At 48.0% G+C, this 20778-nt stretch overlaps 2 protein-coding genes across 2 annotated transcripts in view; one reads left to right on the top strand and one right to left on the bottom strand.

Annotated features, from left to right (window-relative positions):
* Positions 1 to 1354: 1354 nt before the first annotated feature.
* NOA1 (nitric oxide associated 1) lies at positions 1355 to 14305 on the bottom strand. The gene is made up of 7 exons (XM_056111266.1): positions 13149 to 14305; positions 11181 to 11345; positions 10045 to 10247; positions 7996 to 8127; positions 5212 to 5328; positions 2614 to 2734; positions 1355 to 1640 (listed from the first exon to the last, which is right to left on the bottom strand). Exons 1-7 carry the CDS (start codon positions 14278 to 14280, stop codon positions 1441 to 1443), a joined length of 2070 nt encoding a protein of 689 aa, XP_055967241.1. The 5' UTR covers positions 14281 to 14305; the 3' UTR covers positions 1355 to 1440.
* Positions 14306 to 15202: 897 nt separating this feature from the next.
* Positions 15203 to 20778, top strand: part of POLR2B (RNA polymerase II subunit B) — a 38806-nt gene continuing 33230 nt past the window's right edge. Inside the window, exons 1-2 of the mRNA XM_056111245.1 lie at positions 15203 to 15341; positions 18958 to 19030. Coding sequence (XP_055967220.1) covers positions 15323 to 15341; positions 18958 to 19030 — 92 coding nt within the window. The 5' untranslated portion in view covers positions 15203 to 15322. The remainder of the gene's footprint in view (positions 15342 to 18957; positions 19031 to 20778) is intronic.

The raw sequence follows: 20778 nt of genomic DNA, 5'->3' as shown, positions 1-20778 counted from the left end.
TGTGGTCATGAGTCCAAATCTCTGGTGTCTCACATGCATAAGCCTGATCCTAGCAGGTCTCTGGTGCTGCAGATTTCCAGCTGCACTGCAGCCCTGTGCGTGTAAACACCACAAAAGAAGGGGTGTGAGCCACCTCCGGGGAACTCTCCAACTAAGAAGCCATGGGAATGCCACAGTGAGGGAATGTGACCTTCAGGGGCATGTGTGTGAGTGCTGGGGTAGCCCCAGTGAGCACTGCAACTATGGCTGGTGTGCGTCAACTCAGCCTGGCCCCTGGTGAGCAGGTGTGCACCCTGGGCAAGGGTGCCGCACTGCAGCAGGATACATGGCCCACTCCCGGCACCTCCGGGCACTGCAGCAGCAGGAAGGATGAGGGAAAGTGGGGGATGGGAGAGAATTAAAACAATAAATGAGAGCTGGAGTGATAGATAGTACTGAGGATAGGACGTCTGCCTTGCATGCAGCTGAGCTGGGTTCGATCCCTGGTATCCCATATGATCCCCCGAGTACTGCCAGGAGTAATTCCTGAGTGCAGAGCCAGGACTAACCCCTGAGCATCACTGGATGTGACCCAAAAAAGCCAAATAAATAAGTGAAGCGGCTTGCTTGTTACTTGTTTCTCTACTTCCCACTTGGAAAGCATGGCAACCTGAGCAGCCTACTCGATCCAGAGAAGCCATGGAAGGTTCCGTCAGCCAGATGCCTGGATGAGCACCTGGAGCAGAAGCACCTGCAAAAGGGCACCGTCCTGAGCAGCTGAGAAGAGCGAGGGAGTGACAGCACAGCAGGGAGGGCTGACCCAGGTTCCATCCCCAGCACTCCTTACGGTCCCCTGAGCACTGCAAGGGGTGGCTCAAAAACAGAAAGAATTGGGCGAGGGGGCTGGGGAGAAAGGTCAACTGGCTGGATTGTGTGAACCCTGACTTTGGTTCTTCACACTGCATGACCCTGCAGGCATCACCAGGGGTAATTCTTGAGCTGGGCATACTCTCTGAACTACAGGTGTGGCACTAAAAACAAAGCAAAACACAAAAATAAAGCCTCCCATTCCCCTAGTAAAACAAAACCTAAAGGCTAGGCACCGTGGGACTTTGTGGTCAAGGTCAAGGTCAAGGTCCTCCTGTTGTTCATTGATTTCCTCGAGCGGGCCCAGTAACATTGTGAGACTAGTTACTGTGTTTGACATATCGAATACGTTGCGGGGAGCTTGCCAGGCTTTGCCATGCAGGCGAGATACTCTCGGTAGCTTGCCGGGCTCTCCGAGAGGGGCGGAGGAATCGAACCTGGGTTGGCCGGGTCAGCCACATGCAAGGCAAACGCCCTACCCACTGTGCTATCGCTCTTTGTGGTAGCTATATTTAATATAATTCAAAGTATATGGTTACATTCAGCACAGATGATACTCGGCACAAAGAGGGTCAGTTGGCTTCACATGTGGATCTACTTTTTCTTCTTCCGCAGATTGTACACAAGGGAAGGAGGCTTCTTGGTTTTGTAGGCGACGCTCTTCCTGATGCGTTCTCCTTTGACATGAACGATGTGTGGCAAGAGAGGGGCCCGGACTGTCAGAGCTGTTCCTTGAGGTGTGTAGCCTCGGAGTTGCAGCCTGTCCTTAAACTGTGGTGTCACGGCGACCCAGCCTACACAGACATGCATCAGAACAGAGCGCAGTTAGCAACCCGCCCAGGAGAACACCAGAACAATGCTCTTTTATTCACTTTTTATATTTTCCCTTTACTTATTTATTTTTCATGGCAGTGCTCAGGGGTTACTCTTGGTTCTGCACTCAGGAATTACTCCCGGTGTGTTTGAGGGAAGCAAGTATTGAACCTGGGTCAGCTGCCTATAAGGCAAGTGCCTTACCTGCTGGGCTATCTCTCTGGCCCCTCTTTTCCCTAGGGTTTTTTTTTTTTTTTTTTTTTTTTGCTTTTTGGGTCATACCTGGCAATGCTCAGGGGTAACTCCTGGCTTTTCACTCAGGAATCACTCCTGGCGGCGCTCAGGGGACCATATGGGATGCCGGGGATTGAACACAGGTTGGCTGTGTGCAAGGCAACATCCTCTCCTCTGTGCTATCGCTCTGGCCCCTATTGTCCCTAGTTTTGTGGTCTCACTTGGTGGTGCTCTGATGTCACTCCTGGGTCTGTGTTTGGGGAACCATGTGGTGCTGGGGCTCAAACCGGGCCTCCTGCATGCAAAGCAGGTTGCAACCCTTCATCTCTCTGATGAAGATTTTGTTCTTTGATTTGATTTTCTTTCTTCTTTATTTTTTTGAATGGGAGAGGGATGTTAGGCCATGCCTGTTCAGGGAACCATATATGGTTCTGAGGACTGAACGAGGGTTGGCCAAAGTGAGCAACCACCATGCCTCCTGCACTGTCTCTTTCACCCTTTTCCCTTGATTAAAAACAAATAAAAATGGCTGGAGAGACAGTACAGTGGGTAAGGTGCTGTGCTTATCTTGCATAGAGCTGACCCGGGTCCAAATCCCTGGCACCACATATGGTCCCCCAGGCACCATCAGGGGTTATACTCAACACTGCTGAGCGTGTCCCATAAATGGAAGAAAAAAATAGGGCAATTGTGATTCCCTTTTTTTCTGCGTACAGTTACCTGCAGAGGAAAACTTGATGTCAGCTACTGCTTCAGTGTCCCCAAGTCCTTCTTCTAAAGTAATGTCTTCAGCAACAAGAGGGGGAAATCCCGCCATGCGTTCCTTCCCACCCTCTGGCACCTGCCATTGAGATAAAACAAAGGTGTTTAGATAGTGACGCATATAGTAGGTGATTCTGGAGTGCAGCAATGAGAAAAGGCCTGAGGATCGCCTTGCACAGGCTGGCACGCTCCTGACGGTACTAACTACTTGAAGAATCTTCCATGTCTTTTTTGTTTGTTTGTTTTTTGGCCTCACCCAGAGATGCTCAGGGCTTACTTCTGGTTCTGCACTCAGGGATCAATCCTGTGGTGTTCAGTGGCCCATGTGGAGTGCAAGGCAAGTGCCCTACCTTTTGTACTATCTCTCCAGTCCCAGTTTTCACTGTTATCGGAGTAATGTCGGGCAGTTAAGGCAACTTCCAAATACGTTAGTTCTTACAGCCCTGGATGGCAACCACGATTACTGCCTCATAACAAGTCAAGAGGATACGTAAAGAGTCCCCCTCTATGATTTTTGGTTGTTCTTGTTTGAGGGCTTACTCCTGGCTCTGTGCTCAGGGATCACTCCTGGCAGTGCTCAGGGATCATATGGGGTATGGGGGACTGAATTAAGTGATCATATGCACAGCGATCTAAGTAGGTATACTTAGATGAGGAAAATTTTAATACCGGTTGATGGAAGGAGTTTGTAGAACAGGAGTAGAGAGGTAAGCATCTGGGATTAAGAACCAGGGAAGGGCTGGTGCACATGATTTTTTTGTGTGTGCATGGGGGCCACACCTGGTGATGCTCAGGGCTGACTCTTGGCTCTGCGCTCAGGGATCATTCTTGGAGGGGCTTGGGGCGACCATATGGGGTGCTGGGGATCGAACCTGAGTCGACTGCATACAAAGCAGTGCCCTACCCACTGTGCTATGGCTTTGGTTCCAAGGCGCATATGATTGCATTCAGAAGGCCCAGGTTCAATCCCTGGCACCACATGCTCCTCTCAGCACCAGTTTGGGAGTAATTCTTGAGCAGTCCCTGAGTGTGACCCCAAAGCCCCCCAAAATAAATGAAAGAACCTGGGAGGAGAGCCTTTCCACCCGGAGCAGGGTTTCCTCAGCACTGCTCCCATCATGGACCAGATGAGCCCTGGGGTGCAGTGCCTCTCACATGCCGGCACTTAGCATCATCCACCCGCCCGGTGTCCATTCCTCCAGTGCTCAGAACATATCTGATTCTCCTCCCTGGCAATGCTGCCACTGTTGGAATGTGGTTGGCTCTGCCAAAGAACTCAATTTTTATTTCATTTTGTTTCCTTTTTCCCCCCTTTTTTGGGGGGGAGGGACATTTGGGTCAGGGGCAATTCCTGGCTCCATGTTCTTCCTGCATTAACATACGCCTCAGAGACCTGGGCCCTACGAACAGGACGAGAACGCTATTTGGGTCTCCCAAAGAGGAATTGAAAGAGCTGTGCTTGAAATATCACACTTCATTCAAGTGAGAAAAGGAATCTGGAGTTCCAACCTTCATGACGATCAAGAATCAGGAACCGGGGCTGGAGTGGTAGCACAGCGAGTAGGGCGTTTGCCTTGCACACGGCCGACCAGGGTTCGATTCCCAGCATCCCATAAGGTCCCCTGAGCTACTGCCAGGAGTAATTCCTGAGTGCAGAGCCAGGAGTAACCCCTGTGCATCGCCAGGTATGACCCAAAAAGTAAAAAAAAAAAGAATCAGGGACACTGTCTTTTTTGCCAAGGCATGAAAAATCAGATGGGCTGGACATGTAATGCGATTTAGAGACAACTGCTGGACTAGAGCTGTTACCGACTGGATTCCACAGGACATCAAAAGGATGCGTGACCATCCACCTACGAGATGGTCAGATTTCTTCGTCAAAACCCTGACTTTAAGGCTCTTTGTGTTCCTGGAGCAAGCAGTTGCCATTGGGCTACACTAGCACACAACAGGGACGGATGGAGACGTTACTGGCGCCCACTCAAGCAAATCTATGACAAGTGATACAAGTGCTCAGGAATGACCCCTGGCAGTGCTTGGGTGGTGCTGAGATTGAACTTGAGCCAGTTGCATGCAAGGCAAATGTCACACCTCCTGTGACTATTTCTTGTGCCCTGTAACTACATAATTTATGATGTTTTAAATGTTTCGGTTGGGGAGGCACCTCCAACAGTGCTCAGGGGCTATTCCTCACTTTGTACTCACAAGTAAGCTCTGGCAGTGCTTGGGAGACCCTGTGTGGTGCTGGGGATTTTGAACCTGGTGCCTGGCAAGCATGTATACTATCTCTCTGGCTGTGTAATGACATCATTTCACATGTGACACATTTCACATGTAGCCACATGTGACTGCCGTATTGAACAGCACAGGCCAGTGAAAACAGCACTGTAGCTGTTCTTGGGTCAGTCCACCCAAATACTCCCTTTCATTTCTCTGTAGAGTCCCAATCCTAGCAGGATGGAGGGAGAGCTGGCTGAGAGCCCAGGCTTCCTGTGAGGGGCTGTGGATGCATGATGGCGCCTGACCCCACCACACACTTATCCATGTCTGCCTCACCTTGAGCAACATGTGACCCGCGTGCTTCTCGTACACAGTCTCTGCCTTGTCCAGGGAAGTAATGTGCACAGGGAGGAAGTTGGAAGCCACAACTGTAAACCAAGCTGATTGATTTCCCTTAAAAAAAGAGAAGTTAGTCTATACAAGGGCTGGAGAGAGAGTGCAGTGGGTAAGATCCTTACCTTGCATGCGGCCAACCCAGGTTTGATCCCTGACGTCTCACAGGGTGCCCCAAACCCAGCCAGGAGTGATTCCTGAGTGCGGAGGCAGGAATAAACCCTGAGCATCACAAAGTGTAACCCCCCCAAACAAAACCGAAAACAACAAAAAAGCTTTCTCACACAATGGAAAACTTGAGAAACTCACAGATTGCTGGATATACTTATAAAAGATCATTAACACCAAGACTCCTTTGTGAACATGGGGGGCTGACAGCTGTACCAAACGACAGTAATGCCCCAAGAAAGGGGACAACACAGATTTTGACAATTTAAGTAAAACTCTGATTCCTTCCTGTTGTGCTTTTGGGGGGGGGGGGGGCGCTAGAAGGGGGCTGCCAATGCTGCTTACAGTCCTAAGAGCCACTCCTGGTGATACGTGGTTAGTAGTTCGATGTTAGGACCCAAGGACCAGGTGCTCCTCGGGCCCTCCAGTGCTGGGGACCACCAGGCCACCCTGCTGGTGCTTGGGGGCCTCCAGCTCTACACACTGTGATGCTGAGGAGGTTGCTTGGTGCTGGGGATAGAGCCCTGGCAGCACCTTTTCTGTTGCTTTGTGGATATCATTAAGAAAATGCTTCGTGGGGACTGGAGAGAGAGTACAAATCTTGCATGTGGTTGACCCTGGTTTGATTCTCAGCATCACTGGACAGGACCCTGAGCACAGATGGCATGATCCCAAAATCAAAATAAAAAATAACATAAAATGATTTAAAAAAAATAAAATGTAGGGACCAGAGAGATAGTTCAGTGGGTAGAGCACCTGCCTTGCATGTGGCCAACCCAGGTTTGATCTCCGGCACCTCATATGGTATCACTCTGGCCCCACCAGGAGTGATCCCTGAGCACAGAGTCATGAGGAAGCTCCGAGCACTGCCAAGTGTGTCCCCACTCAACCCCCCCCAAAAAAAGAAGAAAAAAAAAAGAAAAGAAAAAGTTTTGTAGTTCTTGGGCCAGGGAAGTAGTTCAGGTGGCAAAGCACATGCTCAGTATGTTTGAGGGTCCGAGTTTGATCCCCCGCATCCACTGCCCACCCAGTCCTGCACTGCTAGGTGTGGCCCCTGTGAAAACAAGTGCTTCATTACCATAACCAGAAGAAAATACTGTTAGCTTTAACTGGCCCAATACAAAGTTAAGTTAAAACATATTAGTGCCCCAGGGTGGGAGAGATACCTGGACAGGCTGAGCACATGCAAAGCATGAGAGAGGCCTGGGCTCCACTCCAAGCACGGCGTGTGCCCTAAGCTCCCATCAGGAATGACCCACAAACACCGAGCTGAGCCTCTGAGCACTAACAGGTGTGGCCCCCAAACGAAACAAAACAAAATCAAAGTATTAAAATTTGATAGTTCAAAGAGCTAGAGCAGATGCTTTGCATGCAGGAGAACATGCATGTCCCACTCCTGGTACTTCTTGGTCCTCACGTGGCTCTGGGTGTGACATCCATCCACTGACCCAGGTGTGGCCCCCAAATGAAAGAAATTACTAGTCACTGGGCTGGGCCTGCCTTGCCTGTGTGAGGCGCCAGGTCTGATCCCAGGCATCACAAAAGAAAAAGCAATAACTAACCCCCACAACATTCCATGGACATTTAAGGAAATATAAATGGATTTTAAGTGTGTGGAGCTAAATATCCAACATCTTCAATAAGAAGCGTCCATGTTTCATTTTTTTCTTTTCCTTCTCACTTTTGCAAAACAGTAACTATATACTCTAAAATCTCCAGATTAATGCTTTGTGATTACTAATTTATTTGGTGGGGGAGGGTGGGCCCCACCTGGCAGTGTTCAGGGCTTACTACTAGCTCTGCATGTAGGGACCACTCCTGCCGGGGCTCATACTATTCATATGTGGTGCCGGGAATTGAACCTGGATTGGCTGCATGCAAGGCAAATGCTCTACATGCTTTACTCAGTGCAGGCCATTGAGGACAAAATTTTAAACAGAGCATACGTTTATGTATCATGGGATTAAAAGCATGGAATTTATTTAATGCATATTATTTCTATATCTGAAGGTCTGGGCTAGAGTGATAGCACAGTGGGTAGGGCATTTGCCTTGCACGCGGTCCACCCTGCTGACCCAGGTTCGATTCCTCCACCCCTCTCGGAGAGCCCGGCAAGCTACGGAGAGTATCTTGCCCACACAGCAAAGCCTGGCAAGCTACTCGTGACGTATTTGATATGCCAAACACAGTAACAACAAGTCTCATAATGGAGATGTTACTGGGCCCGCTCTAGCAAATCAATGAACAATGGGAGGACAATGGACCGTGGACCTAAAGGTCTATCCCAGGGCTGTTTAATCTTTTTCCGCTCACAATCCCTTCTAACCAGAGAAGTGGCAACAGAGGTGAGCACCACCAGAAACCTCTCGGATTCATAATGTAGTGTGTTTGGAATTCATTTTTGGTGGTTGTGCATTCAGAGACCTTTTATTATTGCCAAATTTTTTTTTTTTGGTGAACCACTCCCTCCACCTCCACATAGTTCCACAATCCTATATGGAATCACGGTACATATAGGGTCATAATGTACACGTATGCATATACATAGACTTTCCTTACCTGCAGGAAATCAATGCGGCCTATGGCACCCAAAAATAGAACCATTCCAGGTTTAAGTATAAAAGTTCTTGGAACAATGGAGTGTGTAGGCAAAACAATGTTTACTTCTTTTTCTGTTAACAGATTTAAGATCTGTAAAGCAAAGGCAGACTTTAAAAGAGAATTCTCTTAATTGAACATGAGATTTTATAATTTATCTGTAAGATAAAAAGATAAAAAGTATTAGACTTCGAACAAGAGAAAACTGGAGGCTGGAGCAATAGGTCGGGTGGGTCGGGTGTTTGCCTTGAATGTGGCTGACCTGGGTTCAAGCCCTTGTACTCCATATAGTCCCCTAAGCCTGCGAGGACTGATTTGTGAGTGCAGGAGTAACCCCTGAGCACTGCCAAAAACAGCTCCCCAAACAAACAAAAAAAAAGGGAAAAAAAGTTAGCATTGGCTGCACATAAAATTTACACATTCTTTCTATTTAAATGAACTAATTTACAGGTGTACATTTATTCTCAAGTTAATCTTATGCAGTGGTGAAAAAAAAGTCAGAGACATTCGAGACTTCTTTCCTAGGTCAGAGGCATTCCAGAGGGTTGGGCTGGCGCTAACTGAGAACAATGCTTCTGGGGAGCAGGAGTTTTCAGCATAAGGTAAGGCAATAGGGACCTCGTGTCATAAGGTTAAGTTGACAAGCATTAGGGGCCCGAGCAATAGTACATTGGGTAGAGCGCTTGCCTTGCATGCTGCTGGTCCAGGTTTGATACCCTGAGCATTGCCAGGTGTGGCCCAAAAACAAAAACAAGTTCATGTGCATTAAATGTAAAACCGTTACCCCAGTAGTGCAACAGGTAATGAAATGGAAGAAAATCCTTTCTAAATCCTGGTCTTCAATTTCCTTATTTCCCCCAAATACTCAGAGAGTGGCTCAGTGGGGGAAGTTGAGAGAGATAGAGAGAAAGAGAGAGAAGGAGAGAGGATCGGGGAGCAGAGAAGAGGAAGAGCAAGTTGAGGAGAGAGGAGAGGAAGGTGGAGATAGGAATTCTTTGACTTGTAAACACTGTCACTGTCTTCCCATTGTTCATCGATTTGCTCCAGTGGGCCAAGTAACATTGTGAGACTTGTTACTGTGTTTGGCATATCGAATACGTCACAGGTAGCTTGCCAGGCTTTGCTGTGTGGGCGAGATACTCTTGGTAGCTTGCCGGACTCTCCGAGAGGGGCGGAAGAAATGAACCCGGGTCTGCTGGGTTGGCTGCGTGCAAGGCAAACGCCCTACTGCCAACCCAGCAGACAGAGTTATTAAATAGAGTAAACATTTAGAAAAGATTTAGAAGGTATAAAATTCAGATAAAATATAAGAAATCAAAATCTATTTCAAAGAAGGAACAGAGAGAAGTATAACTTGGTGAAAGCTAGTAATGAAAAGGGAAGGTGTTAATCACAATACAGAAACCCTTTGAATTCTTTTTAGCAGAAACCCTAATGGTTCCATTTATTCGAGTTCCTTGATTCGGCTTGGGAACTGGTTTAAGGCACCAAATGATGTCACTGACATGGAAACAAACGGAGAGAACTTTTATATCTAAAAATCCGAGGTTTTCATTCTGCTGGATAATATATTTGGTAAATTTTTCCTTTTCTGATGGTTTGATAAGTGCATTTGACTGAAGTAATTGCTATCCCTGAACTGAGTCTAAAAGAGAAGAATTTGTTGAAGTTAGGGGCCAAATAAAATAGCCTAACAGGCTGAGTGCATGCAGGAGGCCTGGGCTTGATCCCGGTACCACACAGTTCCCGAAGCGCAGAGAGAGCAGTACTCCTAAGCCCCACCATGTCAAAAATGCTGGGGGTATCTTTGCCTCCATATCAAAAAGAATTAGTTTAGGGGCCAGATAGTACAGGAGTTAAGGTACTTGCTTTGCAAGCAGCTGACTTGGGTTCAATTATGGTCCCCAGAGCCCACTAGAAGTGATCCCTGAGCACAGAGATGGAGTAAGCCCTGGACAACACTGGGTGTGGCTCCAAAAACAAAAACCACAAAAATCAATCAATACATACACAATTTTCTTTTGTGATTCCAGGGGTGTCATAAAACCAGTGAGCATCTTTCACGTCTTGTGGGGTCAGTTCCACTCGCTCCCTAGATTTATCAGCGACTGGAACAGGTTCGTTTTCCATGTCAAAGGCAAGAGAGTCAGCGTCAAACTCAAAGTCCGTTCTGTTCCGTTCTTCCGAATACAAGAATGTTCTTCCAACTCTTCCTAGAACGAGTTAGACTGAAATAATTAGTCAGTGTTTTGAAGCTTTTGACTCCAGGCAGTTATTCCTGAATCTGCCTTCAGTGAGGGATTAACAGTAACTTCTGTCTATAGCAGTGAGATTACAATGCTCATTTTCCAAAGGCAGTGGGGGTCAGACTCTTGAAATGATCAGGAGTGTGTGGCTGGCTGTGTGAGGAGAATTGGCAATCTTATGTTTTTAGCATAGGAAGGTTGCAAAGAGATAAGAAAGGGGGCAGTACTTTACAGCTGGTGTATAGAGTAGACAACAATGTACTGGTTTGCTCAGTGAAAACGTTTCTATTGCTAACAATGGTGAGGTGATTAGTGTATGTTTCCATTCTTAGATTTCTCCAAGGATCTTATCTGCTCTCTCAGTTTTCCTTCCTTCCTTTTTTTTTATTTTGGGTTTTTTTTTTTTTTTTTTTTTGGCTCTCTCCCGGCGATGCACAGGGGTTACTCCTGGTTCTGCAATCAGGAATTACTCCTGGCTGTGCTCAGGGGACCATATGGGATGCTGGGAATCGAACCCGGTTTGGCCGCTTGCAAGGCAAATGCCGTACCCGCTGTACTATCGCTCCAGCCCCTTTTTTTTTCTTTTTTTTTTCCCAGCCATACCCAACAGTGCTCCAGGCTTACTCCTGGCCCTGTGCTCAGGGATGACTCTTGGCAGGCTCAGGGAATCATATAGGGTGCTGAGGACCAAGCCTGGGTGAGCTGCATACAAGGCAAGTGCCTATCCACTGTGCTATTGCTCCAGCCCCAGAATTCTGGATTTCTAAGTGGGAGCCTTTTTTCTAAAAAGGCTCTGCGTTCCAGAAAGAGGAACACTTCCAGAAAGACAGTTCCTTTTAGGTGCTCAACAAAGAATACTGGCACAGACCTAATAAAAGTGTTTCTGTGGAAGATGCTTACCTATGACATAACCATGCTTTTTTAAGAGATTAAGTTGATTTTGTTCCTGCTGACTCAGATCTTTTTCATCTTTAGTTGCCTCTTTTTTCAGCCTTTTTTGCCTTTCAAACATTCTGTAAGGAGTTGGGTTGCAAATAGGAAACTTCAGAAGGTTTAAAGTAGTTCCTGAAATACCAAAGAACACATTTTAATGAGCACAGTGTATGTACAGGAATCAGGAGATAAAAACTCTCCCCGAGGAGAGTTAAGGTATTGTGATCGGTCCACTTACTTTCAGGACAGCTCCCTGGGAAATTCCTACCTTACAGATGAGGGAATAGGCTCAAAGACCAGCTCACGAGCTAAACTGTACATCTGTTCTCTTTCATTTTCAACCCACCATCATCCAGTATAAAAGTACTTCTCTGCAGAGGCGCAGAGACAACTCATAGGGCTAAAACATTTGTTTTGCATCGGGCACCGACACCAAATGAATTCCCTGAATACTTTTGGGTGTGACTCCCAAACTAAAAGTAACTTCTATCTGATTTCTACACTGGGTAGCCCCTTCTGGCTGGGGGCTGCGACATACCCCCAAAGACCAAGGTAGAGATAAGCCACTTGTCAAATGACTGTCCACTGGTTTCCAAGGAAAAGTGGGGTAGGTGCTGGTGGACCATGAGGTGCTGTGACTTGAACCCAGGCCTCCTACAGGGAAAGCCTGCATGCAGAATGTTGAGCTACCTCTCTGGCCCTACATAAGTTTCTTTTGGAGGCAGGGATGGGGTTTGGAACACACCCAGCTGTGCTGAGGGCTTACTCCTGGCTCTGAGCTCAGAGATCACCATACGAGGTGCTGGGGATCAAACCTTAGTGGTCTACGTTCAAGCATTTGACCTGCTGCATTATCCCTCTGGCCCCATATGAATGTGTGTGTAGGGCTGGAGTGATAGCACAGCGGATAGGGTGTTTTCTTTGCATGCTGCCAACCTGGGTTTGATTCCCAGCATCCCAGGAGTAATTCCTGAGTGCATGAGCCAGGAGTAACTCCTGTGCAATGCAAGGTGTGACCCAAAAAGAAAAAAAAATGTGTGTGTGTGTGTGGGGGGGGGTGTTTGGGCTACACCCACTGGTGCTCAGGTGACCATAGTTGGTACAGGGGATAAAACGGGTCATTACCAAGGCCAAGTCAAGCTCCTTAACTTCTGTATTATCTCTCTGGCTCTTCTAGGTAAATTTCTTAGGTTGTTTCCTCAAAAAAAAAAAATATATTTTTGTTTTTGTGCCCTAACTGGGATTACCCTGTTTTGTGCTATAACTTCTCAAATTACTCTGGCAGGCATATAGGGTGTCAGGGTCGAACAGGGGTAAGCCTGTGTACAAGGCAAGTGACTTAACTGTTCATACTATCCAGTCCCTAGATTGTTTCTTCTGAACAAACGACACATCATACTGCAGTAGGGAATCCCTCGAATGTCAAATATCTTGAATGTACTGAACAAATTTAAGTATGAAGAGGAAAACTGAGGAGTGGATGCAGGGTCACAAAGTACAAGGATTTCCTTGAGAAAGGAAAGGGAAGCCTCCAGGGCACAGTTACTGTGCTGTCTCCCCTTTTCCTTCCAGGACCCAAAACAGTGATGTGGCACAGCTCTGCTCCAGAAACATTTCTCCTAGAAGACCGCAACATTCACTGGATTTCTGAGCACAAAGCTAACCTGGACGAGATGTGTGAACTAGGGAGAGATCTATTTTGGTTTTGTTTTGCTGGGGGGCGGGGGGCGCCCTGCGGTGGTTGGCCTCTTGCAAGGCAAGCGCCTTACCCTCTGTCCTATTTCTCAGACCCCAAGGGAATGACGATAAAGGGCAGGTTCCAAACAAACCCTGGCGGACCTAAGGAGAGATCCCTTAGGTGCTTGGGCTACATGTAAAACCCAGGTCCTGCTTCTCAGAAAAGAAGAGGAATGGGGGTGAGCCTCAGAGGCTCACCTGGCCAGGGGGAGATGGTGGCTCTGTCGATGGCCTCAGCACCCTTGGCGATGCAGTAGTCGGACTCCAGGAGCGTGTTGAAGAGCGTGGACTTGCCCGCGTTGGTGGCACCCACCAGGTAGACGTCGCCGCGGTAGCGCCAGGAGCGCTGGAGAGCGGAGATCAACTCTTCCACGCCGTAGCCCGTCTTGGCGCTGATCAGCCTCACGTCCCTGAGCAAAGGGCGGGCCCTGGCCGAAGGGTTCGAGTCCTCCTCCCCGTCCCTCGGCCCGTCTCCGCTGGGATGCGGTGAGCCCCGCGGGTCTGCGGGCGGCAGCAGCCCGGCTCGGGCACATTCGTCCCGGAGCCGCTCCCGGAGCCGCTGCCTATAGTTGGGCGAGTCCTGGGGCAACAGGTCCACTTTGTTGCCCAGCACGATCAGCTGCTTGGGGCCCACCAGCGCGGGCAGGTCCGGCAGCAAGGCGTCAGGGAGATCCAGCAGGTCCACCATGTAGAGGACGAGGGCGGGCCCGGGCCGCCGCAGCGCCGAGCTCACCAGCTCCAGGTATTGCTCGCGACTCACCTGCAAGCGCAGGGCGCGCCGGTGATGCACCAGCAGCCAGCAGCGCTGGCACACGGTCCGCGCCGTCGCGCTGGCGAACTTCTCGCTGGGCAGGTAACCCGGCAGGCCAGGGTCCTGGCAGTGCAGCTCCGCCCCGCATCCCGAGCAGTTGAGGCCGCTGGGCGGCACGGACCAGTCCGGGTGTCCCAGCACCCGGGGCTCCCGGGGCTGGGCTCGTAGCCTCCGAAGCCACCGCTCTTCTCGCTGCTGCAGCTTCTGGCGCTCCTCCTCTTCCTGACGCTGCTGCAGCTCCCGCAGTTGCTCTTCGAGGGCTGGTTCGGGCTCGGGCTCGGGCTCGGCCACATACTCGGGGAACAGAAAACGCTCCTCTGGGTCATCCCTTCCTTCGAAGCCCCTTATTGTCGTCGGGCCACGAGGAGGCCCGCGTCCCCGGTCCGAAGGGCGCTCCGAGGAGTCGGCGGCCGCACATCTCCTACCGTGGAGTTGTTCCCGGAGGCCAGGGCGCGCAGCCGTGGGCGCAGACCGCCGCAAGGACACCAGCAGCCCGCGGGCCAGGCATGCAGGCAGCATGGGGAGGGCGGCTCGGTGCGCGCGCAGCCGGAGCGAAACACGCGCGCGACGAAAAACCCCGGAAGTGCCTGAGCTGTCATCTGTCGGCCGTCCCACTTAGGCTCTGCCTCTCGCGTCTAATCCCGTGAGTTCTCGCGATAAAAGCCTGAGGATGTGTGTGTCCGTGTGTGTGTGTGTCCCGCTTTAAAGGACTCTAAACTGGGGGATGGGTACTCTGGTGATGGGGGTAGTTGTGTCTATGTGTGTGTGTGTGTCCCGCTTTAAAGGACTCTAAACTGGGGGATGGGTACTCTGGTGATGGGGGTAGTTGTGTCTATGTGTGTAGTCATGATAAGTATTATCAATACTTTGTAAACCAAAAACAAAACAAAAAAAACCAAGCCGGGGCCGGAGCGGGTTGCCTTGCACGTGCCTGACCCAGCTTCGATCCCAGACACCACAGAGTCCCCTCAGCCCACCAGGAGTGGTCCCTGAGCACCAAGTGTGGCTCCCATGCTGGGGAAAAAAAAATCCCAGACTCCACCCCTAGCCCCCGTTGGAGACATAGCCAGAACTGAGCAGTAGACAGGAGCGGCTACCACTCCAATAAATAGCATCGATAGTTGATATGGTTTTGGCTTTTGGAAGTGCAAAAAAAAGAACAAAATGCTGCGGGCGCCTCATTAGATCTTCTAATAAAAAAAGTCATTTATGCCCTTATTTTCTGCAGGTGCCGTTATCTGTGCAACAGCGTTGAAAAACGAAAACTTAAAATTGGCGGGGAAGCGAGGACCAGCCTGGAGAAGGTTCGCTCCGCTAAGGCTCCGCCAAGGGAGCCAGCGACCCCCGCAAGGTGCGGGCGCAACCTGGACACTCGGATTGCCCGACTGTCGTGGGCGCATGCGCGGATCTTCGGCGCGGGAACTTGGGGGCGGTCTCTGGCGCGGAGCATTCTGGGAACACCGGAAACGGAAGTCGCTTCGGCTGCTGGTGCCGGAGTTGTGGCTGCTGCGTGCCGTCTGTCTGGTTGCTAGAATAAGGCGCTCAGGACTCGATCGCCAAAATGTATGACGCCGACGAGGGTAGGTGACCACGCAGGACAGCTCGCGTTGACCCTAAGGAGAGACGACTAAGGGAGGGGGTTGCTGGAAGAATCGATTTGCGGAGCCCCGGGAGGATCCTCAGACCACTCCCCCCGCCCCGCGGGAACGGAGCCAGGATTGTCAGGGATGGAGGGCGCTCATCACTGCTATTAACCTATGAGTTAATATTCCGCTTAGGGTTCTGCTCTCTGCTCCTGAGCAACTCCCATTCGCTTTGTGGTGCAGAAGTAGTGATCAGAAGCGTAGGGCAAATTTCTTTTGTCCTTTTGTGATTTCGCCTAAAACCAGAGTTAGTCGGTTTATAGGAGAGAGAGCGAGAGAGTTTTGAGCGTCAGCTTGAGCCAGGGATTGTGTGCTACGCTCTCTTGGGACACAGTATTGGGGTGGGGTGTTTGTGTGTGTGTGTGTGTGTTTGATCCTTCCTGCGATCCTGAGTTTAAAGTATTTAGTAAAGATGGTTTTTAAACTTACTCTTCACAGTTCTCTGATACTGAACAGGGCTAATAAATCGTCTTTTCACGTGAATTAGCCGTGGCTAGTGTATTTTTCATGTTGATTTTCAAGTTTCCCTCCCCTCCCTTCTCCACAGCTTTTCTTGCTTTTCTTTCTTTCTTTCCTTTCTCTCTCTTTCTTTCTTTCTTTCTTTCTTTCTTCCTTCCTTCCCCCTCCTGTTCTTTCTCTTTTTCCTCTCTCTGTAAGATAAACAGTTATAAAGCCGTTCATGATTGGGTTTCAGTCATACAGTGCTCCATCATCCATTCCTCCACCAGTGTACATTTTCCACCACCAGTGTCCCCAGTTTCCCTCCTGCCATCCCACCTCCACCCCCACTTATATGTTAGACCTCTCCCCCTCCCCCCCTCTCTTCCTCTCCCTCCTTTATGGGCATTATGGTTTGCATTACAGGTACTGAGAGTTTATTATGTCTCCACAGCTATTTCAAGCTTAATTTTCCTCTAGTTTCCAATTCCTTGGAATGAGAGATAATCTCATTTTCCTCCAAGGCTTCAGTTACTTCGTGAAGAAGATACAAGCAAAGTTTCTGTTTAAAACTCCCTATCTTGAATCTAGACATTTAGTAGTATCAATACGCTATCTTCTATTTTGTGAGAGAAAAATTCAGAAAATACGGTTTTTGTTTTGTTTTGAGGCCACACCTGGCAGTTCTTGAGCTTACTCCTGGCTCTGTGCAGGGATCCCTCCTGGCCAGGCTCAGGGAACCGTGTGTTTTTCCAGGGATGGAACCTGGGTAGGCTGTGTGCCAAGGCAGGTTTCTTATCCTCCACTGTACCTTTTCTTTGGTCCTCAGAATTTTTTTTTTTTTTTGGCTTTTTGGGTCACACCCAGCTATGCTCAGGGGTTACTCCTGGCTTTGCACTCAGGAATCTCTCCTGGTGCTCGGGAGACCATATGGAATGCTGGGAATCGAACCTGGGTTGGCAGCGTGCAAGGCAAACGCCCTACCCACTGTGCTATTGCTCCAGCCCCAGAAATTTTTTTTTAACTTAATATTTTGAGTAGATCATATGTTTTCAGGACTCACAAATCCGGACACCTTAAAGTAAGGGTTTTCTCTCATTTTTCATTTGTGTGTGGGACTCAGGGCAGTGCTTAGGGATCACTCCTGATCCTAAGCTTAGATGCTTAGTATATGGTGCCAGGCTTTAGCGGGGGTCTGTATGCAAGGCAAACACCTTAACCACCCCTCTCGGACCTCAAAATTTCATTCTTGTTCACCATCTATTCCATATAAACTTCTCCACAGTAACTAACCGCTCCTCAATAGGATTGGCTCCCCTCTCTCAATAGGGCTTTATGCATACCTAAGCATATTCAGATGGAATCTCTTTCTTCCTTTTTACACAAAAAAATAACACTTGAGACTTTTTGTACTTTTGCTTTATGTTTGTAGGTGTATGTATATATATCTAAGAGAGTTCTTTATTATTGCATAGCCATCTCCCTTTTTTTTGTGGATGACCTACTTTGAATAATAGATCATAAATTAAGTATTATTATCATTACTGGTTTTTAGGCCACAGTGAGTGGTGCTCAGGGCTTACTCCTGCTTTGTTATTTATTATTTGATTAACTAAAATCTGTTTCTTTCTGGTTTTTTTTTTGTTTGTTTGGCTTTGTTTTTGGGTCACACCTGGCAATATTCAGGAGTTACTCCTGGCTCTGCAGTCAGGAATTACTCCTGGTGTTGATTGGGGGACCATATGGGACTCCTGGGACCCAACCTGGATTGGCCGGGTACAAGGGAAGCGCTGTATACTATCTCTCCAGCCCTATTTACCATTTTTTGGGCATTTTTTTGGGGGGGGTGACACCTGACTTTACTACCCTCAGGGAACACTTCTGGCAGGCTTTTTGGATGCTGTGGATTGAACTTGGGTTGGCCACAAGTGCCCTCCTATCTCTCTGGCCCTATTTACTTTTTTAATTGTGGTTTCTGCATTTACAATACTGTTAATTATATTCTTCATGCATACATCTTCAACACCATACCCATCACCAGAGAACTACTTCCGTTCACCAGTGTCCTAAGGTCCCCAGGGAAGCTCTATAGAAAAAAGTCTCTAGTTCCAATGACTTGGGCTACTTGTTTCCTTACTATGTTTTTTTAATCCCACATGAGAAAGGTGTTTCTTTTTGAATTGTGAAGATAGTGATATCTACATATATATAGAGGAATAGTCAAACTCCTCACTTAGTCCTTGACTAAGTTTCTCTTCTCTGCACAGGGAGTTTCTCTTTTATTTTCCAATAGAAATTTCCTGTTTTCTAAAAAGGAAAAAAAAATCACAAAATTGAACTCCTAAAATTCCACAAAATTGTAAAACAGTGATAAATCGATAATTTTTTTTCAAAGTTTTTTTTTTTTGCTTTTTGGGTCACACCCAGCAACGCTCAGGGGTTACTCCTGGCTCTGCACTCAGGAATTACTCCTGACAGTGCCTGAGGGACCATGTGGGATGCTGGGAATTGAACCCGGGTCGGACTTGTGCAAGGCAAACACCCTACCTGCTGTGCTATTGCTCCAGCCCCTCAAAAAGTTTTTAAAAGAGTAAATGAAATTTAGGAAAGGTGAAGGATTGCTTTTTTTTTTTTTTTTTTTTTTTTTTGCTTTCTGGGTCACATCCAGCAATGCTCAGGGGTTACTCCTGGCTCTGCACTCAGGAATTACTCCTGGCGGTGCTCAGGGGACCATATGGGATGCTGGGGATCTAACCTGGGTCAGCCGCATGCAAGGCAGACTCCCTACCTGCTTTGTTATCACTCTGGCCCCAGAATTGCTTTTTTTTTTTGCCTTTTGGATCACACTCAGCATTGCACAGAGGTTACTCCTAGCTCATGCACTCAGGAATTACTCCTAGTGGTGTTCAGGGGACCATATGGGATGCTGGGAATTGAACCCAGATCGACCGCATGCAAGGCAAACGCCTTATCTGCTGTGCTATTGCTCTAGCCCCAAGGATTGCTTTTTATTTAACTGTGTAAATATGTTTCTGCTACTTCAAAATCATAGGAGCAAGATGTTAAATAGTAGGATTTTATGGCAAATGAGATCACAATATTTTCGATTTTTCAGATATGCAATATGATGAGGATGATGATGAAATCACTCCAGATTTGTGGCAAGAAGCATGCTGGATTGTAATCAGGTAATTACTTAGTTTTAGTTTTTTTTTTTTTTTTGATAAATGTGTGAGGTACCAGGAACCATTAGATTTTTTCCCACCTAGATGTATTTTTCTTCTTTTCGTTTAAAATTTCCTCTCCCCTTCCCTTTCTTATGATGATGACCAAAGTCACACTGGCAGGGATCTGGACCATATAGAGTCTCGTGGATTGCTGGGAACCTAGGTTGGCTGCATGCAAGGCAAGCACCCTGCCCACTATACTATTTTTCCAAAATCATGTATTTTGTGTGTTTATAGGAGAAGTAGTTTGACTTGAGATAAAAAAAGAAGAGATTTAAAAAATTGTGACAGAGGGCAGAGTATGAGTACAGCATGTAGGCCACTTTCCTTGCTTGTGGCCAACCTGGGTTCCATCCCCAGCACCCCTAACTGAAACCGCCAGAAGTGATCCCTGAATGCAGAGCCAGTAGTAAATCCTGAGGACCACTAGGTATGGTCCAAAAACAAAAGAAAAAAACAACAAAAAACATTTGTGATAGATTACTCAGATTATGGGCTGGAGTGATAGCACAGTGGTAGGGCGTTTGCCTTGTGCTTGGCTGACCGGGTCAAGCCGGGTAGAGCCTGGTCGAGCCGGGTTCGATTGCTCCGCCCCTCTCGGAGAGCCCGGCAAGCTACCGAGTGTATCTCACCCGCACGGCAAAGCCTGGCAAGCTCCCCGTGACATATTCAATATGCCAAACACAGTAACAACAAGTCTCACAATGGAGACGCTACTGGGCCCACTTGAGCAAATGGATGAACAATGGGAAGACAGTGCTACAGTGCTACTTGGATTATACCGTTGTAGACGATAATTTATATTCAATGTAAAATAAACTCATATTGTATAGAGGGCTAAATGCTTGGCAGTGCTGAGGGGACACTCAATGTGTGGGGGGACTGTGCTGTGTCAGGCATCAACCCAGCATGTACTTCAATCACTTGCTGGTACATATCTCCTTGACCTTTTAAAATTTTTTATACTTTAACATATACCTACTCTAACTGTTGTGATATTTTTTATAGTGTCAAATGATCATCCTAAACTGTTGATGAGCATGGGACACAGTTTTTAATATTGTTGAACAGTATTGGGTCGTGCAAGGCGAACGCCCTACCCGCTGTACTATCACTCCAGCCCCATCTTAAATTTTTTTTTTTTTATGTAGGAGGACTGCTATTTATTCAGCCACCGATTAGCTGATTGAATTGTGCATGAACTCTTCCCATCTTAGATTTTTTTTTTTTTTTGCTTTTTGGGTCACACCTGGCGATGCACAGGGGTTACTCCTGGCTCATGCACTCAGGAATTACGCCTGGCGGTGCCCAGGGGACCATATGGGATGCTGAGAATCGAACCTGGGTCGGCCACATGCAAGGCAAACGCCGGACTCGCTGTACTATCACTCCAGCCCCCCATCTTAGATTTTTATGAGACATTTTTCCCAGACCTGAAGTGAGCACATATCCTTCCTATAAACAGGGTGTTTCTACTTCAGATTGTTCGGGCTTCACTGTGATTTGTGTATTATATTACTAAGTCTGATCTCATACTATGCTCTGTGTGTGTGTGTGTGTGTGTGTGTGTGTGTGTGTGTGTGTGTGTGTGTCCCAGTCTGTGTCTGTCCCCATGCCCATTGCTAAGTCTGATCTCTTACTATGGTGTGTGTGTGTGTGTGTGTGTGTGTGTGTGTGTGTGTGAGTGTCCACATCTTTGTCTGTTCCCA

The sequence above is a fragment of the Sorex fumeus genome, unplaced genomic scaffold (genome assembly GCF_029834395.1).
Source record: "Sorex fumeus unplaced genomic scaffold, SorFum_2.1 ptg000013l, whole genome shotgun sequence".
In the NCBI taxonomy this organism is placed as follows: Eukaryota; Metazoa; Chordata; class Mammalia; order Eulipotyphla; family Soricidae; genus Sorex; species Sorex fumeus.
Note: the sequence above shows the minus strand (reverse complement) of the source record. Positions and strands in the feature narration are given on the sequence as shown.